Below are 12,721 nucleotides of genomic sequence, written 5' to 3'. Positions count from 1 at the left end.
GTTAGGTTTATTCCCAGGTATCTTATGGTTCTTGGTGCTATAATAAATGGAATCGATTCTCTAATTTCTCTTTCTATGTTTTCATTGTTAGTGTATAAGAAAGCAACTGATTTCTGTGCCTTGATTTTCCTGCCACATTACTGAATTGCTATATGAGTTCCAGTAGTTTTGGAGTAGGGTCATTTGGGTTTTCCATATAAAGTATCATGTCATCTGCGAAGGGAAAGAGTTTGACTTCTTCTTTGAATACCTTTTTTTTCCCAATTTATTTATTTTCAGAAAAACAGTATTCATTATTTTTTCACCACGTCCAGTGCTCCATGCAAGCCGTGCCCTCTATAATACCCACCACCTGGTACCCCAACCTCCCACCCCACCGCCACTTCAAACCCCTCAGATTGTTTTTCAGAGTCCATAGTCTCTCATGGTTCACCTCCCCTTCTTTGAATACCTTTTATTTCCTTTCGTTTTCTGATTGCTGTTGCTAGGACTTCAAGTACTATGTTGAACAACAGTGGCAAAAGTGGGCATCCTTGTCATGTTCCTGATCTCAAAGGGAAGGCTGTCAGCTTTTCCCCATTGAGAATGATATTTGCTGTGGGTTTTTCATAGGTAGATTTTATGAAGTTGAGGAATGTTCCCTCAATCCCTGTACTTTGAAAAGTTTTAATCAGGAACGGATGCTGTGTTTTGTCAAATGCTTTTTCTGCATCAATTGAGAGCACTATGTGGTTCTTCTCTCTTCTCTAATTGATTTGTTCTGTCACATTGATTGATTTGTGAATGTTGAACCACTGTGAATGTTGAATATAGAACACTTACATCCCAGGGATAAATCCACCTGCTCATGGTGGATAATCTTTTTATTCTACTGTTGGATCCTATTAGCTAGGAACTTGTTGAGAATCTTGGCATCCATATGCATCACAGATATTGGTCTGAAATTCTCCTTTTTTTTTTTAATGCATGTTTGTTTGTTTGTTTGTTTTTAGATTTTATTTATTTATTTATTTGACAGACAAAGACCACAAGTAGGCAGAGAAGCAGGCAGAGAGAGAGAGGAAGGGAAGCAGGCTCCCTGCCAAGCAGAGAGCCCAGTGCGGGGCTTGATCCCAGGACCCCAGGATCATGACCTGAGCTGAAGGCAGAGGTTTTAACCCACTGAGCCACCCAGGCGCCCCTGAAATTCTCCTTTTTGATGGGGTCTTTGCATGGAGCTTATTTAAAAATAAGTAAATTAAATAAATGTATAAGCAAATAAATAAAGCAAATAACAATTTAATTTGAATACATACAAAAGCCCTACATTTTTAGACTCCCCTCCTACATTTTTTTGTTTTTGATGTCACAGTGGACATCTTTTTATACCATATATATTCATTAACAAATTATTACAGTTCTAGTTTTGAGTTTTTTGGATTTTTTTTAAGTAAGCTTCACACCCAGCATGGACCCCAATTTGAGGCTTGAACTCATCACCTTAAGATCAAGACCTGAGCTGAGATCAAGAGTCAGATGTTTAACCAACTGAGCCACACAGGTGCCCCTGCAGTTGTAGTTATTTTTAACACTTTTGTCTTTTAATCTTTAAACTAGAGTTATAACTTATTCACCCACCACAGTTACAATATTTAACCATCTATTTATCTATATCAGTGAGTTTTATAGTTTCCTACGCTTTTATATTTAGATCCTTTCTTCTGCTTGAACTCCTGCCATTGAACCATGTGTAGCTATACATTCAGTGTGTCCATAGCAGGAGGGGAATTTAGGAGCCTCCTATTTCACCATCTTTGTCCAGAGTCTCTTCAAGAGTCCTTTATATATGTAGAATATAAGACTCTTATCAGATACAAGATTTGTACATATTTTCTCCCATTTTATGAGTTGTCTTTCACTTTCTTTTCTTAAAATTTACAAGTACTTTCTCCTTTACTTCACTCATCACTGGAAATGAAATTAGACTGTCACATTTCAAGCTCCATTTTAACACAGCCCTGTGTTAAATTCTTTTTTTTTTCAAATGGAGTTTTTTTTACAGCCTTATTGAGATATAATTAATATATAAAAATGCACATATTTTATATATACAACTTGATGAGCTTGGATCTTTTCACCTTCTTTTGGTGTCCTTTAAAGCACAAATGTCTTTAATTTTAATGAACTCCAATTTATATATATTTTCTTTGTTCATGATTTCATATCATACCTAAGAAACCATTGCCAAATCCAAAGTCATGAAAACATGTCTATTTTTTTTTCTAAGAGTTTTATAGTTTTAGCTCTTATATTTAGGTCTTTTGTTTATTTTGTGGGGTTTTTTGTTGGTGGGTGAGTAGTTGTTTGGGGTCCAAATTCATTCCTTTGCATGCCCCAGCTCCATTTGTTGGAAAGACTATTCTTCGCTCTTCTTCTTTGAATTGTCTTGGCACCCTTGTCAAAGATCATTTGACCATAAATATGTGAGCTTATATCTGGATCCTCAGTTTTACCCATTGATCTGTATAACTGCCTCTATGACATCACACCATTCTGATTATAATAGCTTTGTAATAAGTTTTGAAGTTGAGAAGTGTACATCCTCAGTTTTGTTCTTCTTTTTCAAGATTGTTTTGGCTCTTCTGATCCCCTTTTAATTCTATATGGATTTTAGGATTGGATTATGAAATTCTGCAAAACAGACAGCTGGGATTTTGACAGGGATTGCGGTAAATGTGTAGGTCAGATTGGGGAGTGTTGCCATCTGAACAGTATTAAGTCTTCCAATTCATGAGCATGGGATGTCTTTCCATCTATTTAGAACTTTAATTCCTTCTAACAATTTATCATTTATCATTTATCATTTTCATTATACATTTCTTGCACTTCCTTGGTCACATTTAGCCTTAAGTATTTTATTGTTTTTGATGCTATTATATAACTGTATATAAAAGTACAAAATGTTTTAGATGCAGTTGAATTTCAATTTGACCCCTTACTGTGTGATCTTTGGCAAGCCTCTTCATTTCTCTGCCTCTTAACGAGTTTCTCTTCTATAAAATGGAGATAGTACTCTGTACCTCACAGTTTTGAGAGCAAAAGTAAATGAAATAATGTGAATAACATGGCCTGGCACAGCTTCTGGCTTGTAAGCTTTCTCCGTCCTACTCCCTTTATGTTATAAAACCTAAGACAATAAAGACATTTTCTTCATAAAAGTACGTTGAGCCACTGTGGAAAATTTCTCCACAGCCTTCTGTATAGCAGCTGCCCTGTGGAGTCAGAAGGACTGTGCTCAAAATCAAGCCTCCTCAAGGAGATAGTAGGGAGAGTCTGCCCTTCCTTGAGGCAGATATTTCTGTTGTTTCTGTGCTAAAGAAGAAAAGACATTAACACTGGCTAACTGTGACCTTCGTGTTCATAACCTCATTTATTCAGTGTAGACATGTGAGGTACGTTTCAGTATTTTCCCACATTTCCAGTGAGGGGATGGAGACTCTGAAGGGTAAAATGACCAGTCAAGGTCACACATCATGAAGTAGCTGCTGGGACCCGAACCTGCAGTGTCTGACTCAGGCCCAGGGCTTCTGACTTTGCCTGTGAGGGCTTCTCATCTTTTTTGATCCCCACACACAAGTGCACTACTGAATTCAGCTATAGACTGATGAGTATAGAAACTGCTGTGAAAGGGGTGACAGCCTCGGGCATGGGCAGCTACTAGTAGTCTCCATAACCTTTTATGATCTTGGAAATTGCTTAGAGAATCATCAGCGAGCCAGGGGTGAAAGTAATGGTGGAAGTACTGATTAGAAGGAGTCCCAAGGCCAGGGACCAGATGTGCAGGCTCTTCGTGGCAGAGACATAGGCCAGGGCCCCAGTCATGTCACCTGCCACCTTCACTCCCTAGGCTTCACAGACTATGCGAATACAAGGAAGCCCAGACTGTGTTGAGGGGGGACTGGATGATGTGATCGGACATGGAGGTCTTGCTGTGGGTGTTGATTGTGGGGATCGCCAGAGGAGACAAGCCCTGGGGCACTCCAAGTACAGCCCCTTCGTGCTCCTCCTTGAGTATCTCTTGTGCTGGGAGCTATGCTGGTGTTGATGGCCAGAGAAGCAGCACTGGGAATTGTGGTTCATGGTGCAAGACAGAGCAATTGTTTCAGGCTTCAGTCTTAATATCATCACACCGAGGGAAGGGAGCATACCACTCAAAGCCCCACCAGACCTCAAAGAGTTCGCTTTTGATTGGTGGAAGGTCCTCCTCATGCCAGGCATCTGGGAGGAAAACAGAGTCCAGGACAGGGCTTTTCAACCTAGGGTCATCAATAGAGGATATTCCGCAGATCTAGGTACAATGTTGGCAAAATAGCTTTATTTCCCTTTACCTCTTGCTGAAATTTAGCACGTGCTTTAATTTAAAATGTAGACCAAAACCCATAGTAGTGTTAATGATACTTGCGGCTTTGTCACCAGTAAAAAATTGCAAAGATTTTCATATTATATTACAGTTGTTACTGACATCATGAAATATTGCTTATATTTCTTACTACTTCAAGGATATGGTAGTGACGGGACCTGCTTCTGTATTCTGTTATTTAATGCAGTGATAAAGGATCACATATCTACGTGCATTCTAATTCTTCGTTTAAAATATCAATGACTATAATTGATAAAATGGATTTCCTTTTAACTCATTGTGCTTTATTTTCCCAAGAGGGGTCCATAGCATCTATCAGACCATCAAAGTATCTACTCTCCCATCTAACAGGATAAATGCAAAACAAGATCTCAGAGAGCCCACTGACCTAGTGTCAGAGAGGTGGCCATTATTTTTCCAATGGAGTGTAGACCAGAGGTTAAACCCGTGTTGTTCTATTCTCTTTCCCCAGCAGAGGTCCGGCCTAGTGGGAGACCCATCAATACTGCCCGGGAGCCACCACTCACCCAGGCTTCCGGTAGGTATGGTCCAGATCTTCCAGATGAACAAGAAACTGGTGTTGATTCCTTTACCTAGTCACCCAGAAACATGCACCTGACTTTCCCAGTACACAGTGAAAGGGTGTGAAAACTGTCTACAGAGCCAAACAGATTCCCCCACCCACTACCCTCCCCTGACAAACTTCAGGAGGAAGTGAGCCTGAAGGAAACAGAAACCTCATCCAGAAGAGGCCTTCCAGAAGCCTTCCAGAAACACAACCAGAGCTCTGAGCTCTGGAACCACTGATTACCACAAACCACTCCCCCACCACCTCAGCACAGGACTGGCCCATGTGTAGTCATACAGATACAGAGATCCAAGTCCTGCCCAGGGAACTTCCTGGAAATGGTTACTTTTTTAACACAGGTATTGTTTCTTTCAAAGGGTGATGTCCAGAACTGGACACATAACTATAGGTGTGGCCCGACTAATGAAAAATTATTATAGACTATCGTATCTTTTTTTTTTTTGTCTGGCTTATTTTATTTAACAGAATATTTTCAGAGTTCATCCACATTGTACCATGTATCAATACACAATTTTTCTTTTTTTATTATTATTATTTTTTTTAGTGTTCCAAGATTCATTGTTTATGCACCACACCCAGTGCTCCATGCAATACGTGCCGTCCTTAATACCCAACACCAGGCTCACTCATCCCCCACCTCCCCTTCCCGCCAAAACCCTCAGTTTGTTTCTTGGAGTCCACAGTCTCTCATGGTTCATCTCCCACTCCGATTTCCCCCAATTCACTTTTCCTTTCCTTCTCCTAATGTCCTCCATGTTATTCCTTATGCTCCACAAGTAAGAGAAATCATATGATAATTGACTTTCTCTGCTTGACTTATTTCACTCAGCATAATCTCCTCCAGTTCCATCCACATTGATACAAAAGTTGGGTATTCATCCTTTCTGATGGAGGCGTAATACTCCATTGTATATATGGACCATATCTTCTTTATCCATTCGTCTGCTGAAGGGCATCTTGGCTCTTTCCACAGTTTGGCAATTGTGGCCATTGCTGCTATTAGGGTACAGATGGCCCTTCTTTTCACTACATCTGTATCTTTGGGGTAAATACCCAGTATTTACCAGTAGTGTAATTTTAGGGTCATAGGGTTGCTCTATTTTTAATTTTTTGAGGAATCTCCACACTGTTTTCCAAAGTGACTGCACCAACTTGCATCCCCACCAACAGTGTAAGAGGGTTCCCCTTTCTCCACATCCTCTCCAACACTTGTTGTGTACTGTCTTGTTGATTTGGGCCATTCTAACTAGTGTAAGTTGGTATCTCAATGTGGGTTTTATTTGAATTCCCCTGATGGCTAATGATGAACATTTTTTCATGTGTCTGTTAGCCATTTGTATGTCTTCTTTTGAGAAGTTAGAGTATGACATACTTTTTTGAATTTTATACTTTTACTTACCACATTAGCATGTGTGTTATATAAGAAGGAAACCAGAGTTGGCATCATACTCTGCTCAAGTTCCATTCTGGATCACAAGAGGACCAGAGCACTCCACCATCCTCTCCCCTGTTAGGCTTTGGAGAAAACAATCTCAGTGAGTGAACTGGGATCAGCCACCAGGTGGCCTCAGTCCCTCTCACATCTGTTTCTCAATTCCTCCAGTTCCTGGGGATGTTTTTGCCAAGAACTCCCTATGGAAAGGGGCCTATGAGTACCAGGGGAAGAAGCAGCCAGCCATGCTCAGAGTGACTGGCTTCCAGGTTGTCAACAGCAAGGTCAACGCCACCATGATTGACCACAGTGGTGTGGAGGTGCACTTGGCTGGTAAGGAGTAGGCCACCCCTGTAAAAGTCTTGCTTTTACAGGGGTGGGCGGTAGGGGTGGTAGGGATGGGTGGGCACACATCCTCTACAAGAACAAGTCTACTGTCATTGCATCCTCATGTCCTGGGGGGACTAGTCTGATGGGCAGGAGAAGGAGAAACTGTCTGTTCATCTTTGTCAGCATGACAAAATCACCAGGGACTAAAAGGAAATAGTTGGATGACAAACATTAATAACTTGAAGAGGACTCTTAAGAGAAAAGAGACCAAAATCTCTAAAACTGAACCAAAAATAGGGACAGAGAATTCCCAGAAAACAAAATACAGTCAATAAATGAAAGAAAAAATATTTTTCAGTAGTAATAAAAAAAAACCTAAAAGTAAACAGAAAATGTCATTTTCCACTTATCCAAATAAGATTTTTACTAATGGTAAACATTAGTGCTGGTCAAGGTCCGATGAAGACACTGATACAGTTTGTGTTAAGATCTTTGAAAATTACTGAACCTGTTAATTATTTTTCTAAGAATTTTTATCATAAAACATAGCTATGGAGAGAGTCAAATATTCCTAAATAAAGGATGTTCACATTAAAGGGCTATCTGTATTACATAAAAACCACAAAGAGAAAATTGTCCAAAAATAACAAACTGGACATTTACTTGTAATACATCTGATAGATAAAATAGTGTGCCAATTTGGGGGCAAATAGACCTACTCTGGCACGTTTATAATGTGACTCCAGTTTTTTTTTTTAATTTTTTAAAGACTTTATTTATTTATTTGACACACAGAGATCACAAGTAGGCAGAGAGGCAGGCAGGAAGAGAGGAAGGGAAACAGGCTCCCTGCTGAGCAGTGAGCCTGACATGGGGCTCGATCCCAGGACCCTGGGATCATGACCTGAGCCGAAGGCAGAGGCTTTAACCCACTGAACCACCCAGGTGCCCCATGACTCCAGTTTTTAAAGGAAAAATTGTATTCATAAGAAAGAAAACACGGGGCACCTGGGTAGTCAGTTAAGTGTCTGCCTTCCGCTCAGGTCAAGATCCCACTGGCACCCTGCTCTGTGGTGCGTCTGCTTCTCCCACTCCCTCTGCAACATCTCCCATATGTGCACTCTCTCTTGCTCTCTCCCTCTCATATAAATAAAATCTTAAAAAGAGAAAGAAAATTGGAAATAATTCCACCAAAAGGTTAACAGGGGCTATTTCTTAGTGATATCAGAAATGATTTGTTTTTTCTCCCAGCATCTCTGCATTTTCCACAATTTCTTTGATTTTCAATCTTTTTATAATCAGAAAAACTAAATCTCTCAGAAAAACATTTCTGGAAAAGATGGACAGGTAAAGGAATGCATGAGTGAATGGATGTGGACATTAACACACAGCCCACACAAAATCATAGCCACGCATTCGTGTGAGCGTGTGCACACATACCACTGAACAGTCGAGTTCGCTCATTTGCTGGAAGGCTGAGTCGTGAAGACGTTCACAGAAGACCACATACTTGCCTCATGCAATCCTGCACGCATGAAATCGGAAGGCATATTCCTGTATTCACGGACACATTAACATATGCAAAATCATATTCACTTTCTTCTGACATGTGCATGTGTTAGTAGGGTCACAAACACAGGTCGGCAATCCAGTTGTCGATAACACACATGCACACACTCTGTGTGCCCTCACGATCAGCCCAAACAAACTCACAGGCAACACTATACTTACCTCCTGGCAGTTGTGCATGCCACGTTTACATCAACATCAACACGTGAAATCCCATGCACACGCAGATTTGAGCTTGGGTGTTTTTCCAGATCTTTCCTGTACTCTCTGAATTTCCTTTTCCCAGGAATTTACAAGAAAGAAGATTTCCATCTCCTGCTCCAGGTTTACCAGATTACAGGGCCTGTGGAGATCTTTGTAAACAAGTTCAAAGATGATCACTGGGCTTTAGATGGGCATGTAAGTGCTGCAGAATCTCAATCCTTGACCTTCCCATCCCCTTGCTCCATCCCTGAGTCCCAGATCACAGGCAGGGAATCGAGGAGAGATGGAGATGCGTAGGATCAACATGGAAACTTGGGAGGGTGTTTGGGGGGCCGGAACTGGAATCAAGGGAGTCCTCATCTGCTAGTGAAATAGGTAAATGAAAAGATAGGAGGCCAGGAGGCTGAGTGTCCAGAGGGCCAACACATCTGAGTGATATGGAGTAGGGTCTGGTGTTTGAGCAGAAAGCAAGGAACCAGAACAGCAGTGTAAGAGTGAATTCAAGCAAGCAGGAAGTAATGGTGTGGTGCTGGCTTATGGGAGAACGTCCCAGATGACTACTTCAAATATCCACTCACAATGGAGGATGTGGGTTCCAGACGACTTAGCACAGCTGTGAGACCAGAACATGGGGGAGGAGATGTGGCTTTCTTGCCTTCCCTTGTAGGAAAGCCTTGCTGCATTCTAGGGCATTCTTAAGGCAGAAGGCAGATCCACAATGATGTACTCTTCCAGTACCTTCCAATCTCATATGGGGGGGGTGGATTTCAGCATCATGTCACATGTCACACCTGTGGCTCCCGGTCTTGGATTGTTGATGCTGGACATGGAAGCGTAGGAAGGAAGGAGAGGTTGTGGGGCCAGAGTAGCAGAGAGCTGAGAAGTTAGGGCGCATCTGCATGGACAAGACAGATGAGCCGAGAAGACTCAGATCCCCAGCTACCTTCTGAAATTAGCAGCTATTGGAACTGTGATGAACCATTCAAAGTTCGTTAAGTCTGTCAGGTATGCTTTAATCACGGCTCAGTGGCTCCAGGGGCTCTTGGCAGTCATTTTCATCACAGTGATAACGGCAGGCAGTTCTCTGGGCCCAGAAGTGGTCTAAGTGCCTTCTGTGCACAAATGGGCGCAGGCCTCGCCGCCACCCCGTGCACAGGCACCGTTGTTACTCCTGCCTGACAAATGAGAGGCCCCCACGGATTCAGTGATGGGACCAGTAGCTGAGGAAGCCCTGTCTCGCCTCCTACAAACCCACCCCACCTCCACACCGCAGTCCCGGCGACACCAGAGTCTGACAGTGCACGCCAAGAGGACATGTAGCTCGGCCTGATGTGCCCCCATCTCACAGCCTCTGCTCTCACCTTTGCAGGTCTCCTCAGAGTCCCCTGGAGGCACGTTCATCTACCAAGGCTCAGTCAAGGGCCAAGGCTTTGGGCAGTTCGGCTTTCAAAGACTTGGTAACTAGCATCTGCCCCAGGAAGGGAAACACTTGTATCCTGGGTTGGGGTTGGGAGGGGGGAGTTGGGTAGAAGAGCGAAGTTCAACAGCCAAATCCAGGGGTTCTTAACCATTTGGGGGTCGTGGCCGCCTTTGAGATTCTGATAAATACTGTGGAGTATATACCCGGAAACAAGCACATACGCATAATAGCCTCAACCTTTGCCACACAGTCTCCTGGCCAGGCCTGGAGTCGAGAGCCCCAGCTTAAGGGACACTAGGTCTCAAATACAGCCCCCAGCAACACTAGCCAGCCAGCCCTTGGGCACCACCCAGACACCCGGAAGCTTGCAGATGTGGGGTTCTCTGGGGTACCTTTACTCACAGTGGCTTCCCTCCCCTCGCAGTCTGGAAAGCTGGTTCTCCCCTGGCATCTTTACCCAGTCTGCTACCGTCATTGACATTTCGTCTCCTTCCTTCAGAGATTCCCCTTGACCCAGAGCCTCAGACCCTAGTGGGGGGGCGGGGGGGCGCCCTGGTTTCTCCAAGGTGGTGGGAGGGGAGACAGGAGGCAGCCATGGGCGCTCAAGAGCCAGCTTTATGTACCCAGGTGCGGACACCACCATGCCCACAGGCCCTGCCTGCACTTCCTCCCAGCTCAGACCTTCCGGAAGCTTCTCCTTGTCTTAGCGGAAATCCACTTCCCTGTCATTCCCACTCTCCTCCACTAGGGGAGTTCTTAGCTCGCCCTTGTGAGGAGCAAGGAGTGAGATCTCTTCCCTAGAGCAGCCCTTCAAGTTCCTGCAGACAGTTCCCCTGCCCCTCAGCCTGACACACCAGCGAGAACTCAGAAGCTGGAGTTCTCCTTCTGGCTTCCCAACTGACTCCCTGTCCCCCGGGTCAGAACTGTCCCCTCTTGGAGCCTCCACCCTGGGAGAGGGGGGCCACTTAGCGTTCGTCCCTGTGCCCCTCAGAACCCCCCCAGCCTTGTGCCAGGAGGGCCGCAGCAGAGGAGGGGAGACCCACCCAAGGTGGCTCCCACCTCCTCCTCCACACCACCCACGCAGGCCCACCCACCCCCCCCCCCGCCGCCTGTTCTGTATTTTGGCTTTCTGGTAAGGTTTTACCCAAAAGAGGCTTCTATGGCCAAAAGAAGTTTCAAAACTTGTGAAGGCAGCACCCTTTGAAGATTTTATCATGTGACATGGTTTTAGGTTCTCCCACGGACTGGCCTCCCTGGGGCGGAACACAGTCCTCTGCGTGTTAACTGACCAGCATGTGTGGGGCATCTTCTGCTGGACAGGCAGCGTGTGGCGGGAGGCAGCTGGCGTGTCTGGGCCACAGGGGATGACCTCCCTACCCACCGCCACACCGGCCCTGGGGGCTGTCCCCTCACATATCTGTGCCTCTGTGACCTAAGCTTTCTGCTCTGCAACTTTGCAGACCTCAGGCTGCTGGAGTCTGACCCCGAGTCCATCGGCCGCCACTTTGCTTCCAACAGCAGTTCGGTGGCAGCCGCAATCCTGGTGCCTTTCATCGCGCTCATCATCGCGGGCTTCGTGCTGTATCTGTACAAGCACAGGTACCTGAGGGAGGGTGGGGGCCCCAGCCCACAGCCTTCCTGGGGCCTTCTGCATGGAGGACGCAACCTCCCATGCCCCCGCTCTCCCCCTTCAGACCTTTGTCTCTGTCTGTCTGTCTTGGTTCACTCACTCTCTCATTCCCAGGAGAAGACCCAAAGTTCCGTTCAATGGCTATGCTGGCCATGAGAACACAAACGTTCGGGCCACTTTCGAGAACCCGATGTACGACCGCAACATCCAGCCCACAGACATCATGGCCACTGAGGCGGAGTTCACAGTCAGCACAGTGTGTACCGCGGTATAGCCTCCAGGCCTGGCTGCCACCGCCACCGCCACCGAGAGCCCCGCCTCCGGCAGCCGGTGAGGAGAGTGTGGGTGGCAGACACGCATGTGCACGGGGACACCCTCGCCTACCAACCTGAGGGTGGGGGGTGGGGGGTGGGGGAGCAGGGCCGAGCACCCATAGGGCTGTGTGCCAGATGCCAGGCTGGGGACAGCCCCCCTGTAAGGCGGCTCCTTGTTGTTGTCCCCATTCATGGGAAAACTGAGGTGTAGGAAAAGGAATGAACCCGACCAAGATCACACAGCTGGTAAGTAGCAGGGGTGGAATCTAGTCCCAGTCCCAGCAGGCTGACTCCAGAGGTGGTGCTCTTCTTAGCCTATGGGCGTGGCAAAATAACCGAGTAGAACATGCCAGCCAGGGCTCGCCGGAGAGAGGTTCCTGTGTGGATACACAAAACATGCATCACATAGACACATGATACACACATACACATCTCCACACAGACATCTGCATACCTACATCCACATAGGAGGATGTGTGCACATGTGCATATACCCATCCATAGATGGACACATATGTGTATGTATGTATTATATGTATACATAGAGACAGGCATAGGGGTAGAGATTTTGTTTAAGGAATTGGTTCACATGATTGTGGGGCTAGAAAGTCTTTAGCCCACAAGGCAGGCCTGCAAGTTAGATATTCCATCAGGGATTGATTTCTTCTGGATCCAAAGGCCATCTGGAGGCAGAATTCCTTTCTCTTCAGGGACCTCAATCTTTTATCCTCAGGCCTTCGACTGATTGGATGAGGCCCACCTCTATGGGGTGGGTAATCTGCTTTACTCAAAATCTACTGACTTAAGTGTTAACACCCCTAAAAAATTCCTTCA

The 12,721-nt window shown here is 45.2% G+C and overlaps 1 protein-coding gene across 2 annotated transcripts in view; it reads left to right on the top strand.

Annotated features, from left to right (window-relative positions):
• The window catches only part of CSMD2 (CUB and Sushi multiple domains 2), a 598,960-nt gene extending 587,099 nt beyond the window's left edge, over nt 1-11,861 (top strand). The window contains exons 65-70 of one of the 2 annotated variants that reach the window (XM_044237753.1): nt 4,875-4,937; nt 6,592-6,753; nt 8,606-8,718; nt 9,893-9,980; nt 11,404-11,542; nt 11,688-11,861. In XM_044237753.1, the coding sequence (XP_044093688.1) occupies nt 4,875-4,937; nt 6,592-6,753; nt 8,606-8,718; nt 9,893-9,980; nt 11,404-11,542; nt 11,688-11,847 (725 nt within the window). In that variant the 3' untranslated portion in view covers nt 11,848-11,861. Of the gene's footprint in view, nt 1-4,871; nt 4,997-6,591; nt 6,754-8,605; nt 8,719-9,892; nt 9,981-11,403; nt 11,543-11,687 lie in introns of those variants that run through there. The other variant, XM_044237754.1, reaches the window with a different exon arrangement.
• The last annotated feature ends 860 nt before the right edge of the window (nt 11,862-12,721 follow it).

Source organism: Neovison vison, chromosome 2, assembly GCF_020171115.1.
Source record: "Neovison vison isolate M4711 chromosome 2, ASM_NN_V1, whole genome shotgun sequence".
Taxonomy (NCBI): Eukaryota; Metazoa; Chordata; class Mammalia; order Carnivora; family Mustelidae; genus Neogale; species Neogale vison.
Note: the sequence above shows the minus strand (reverse complement) of the source record. Positions and strands in the feature narration are given on the sequence as shown.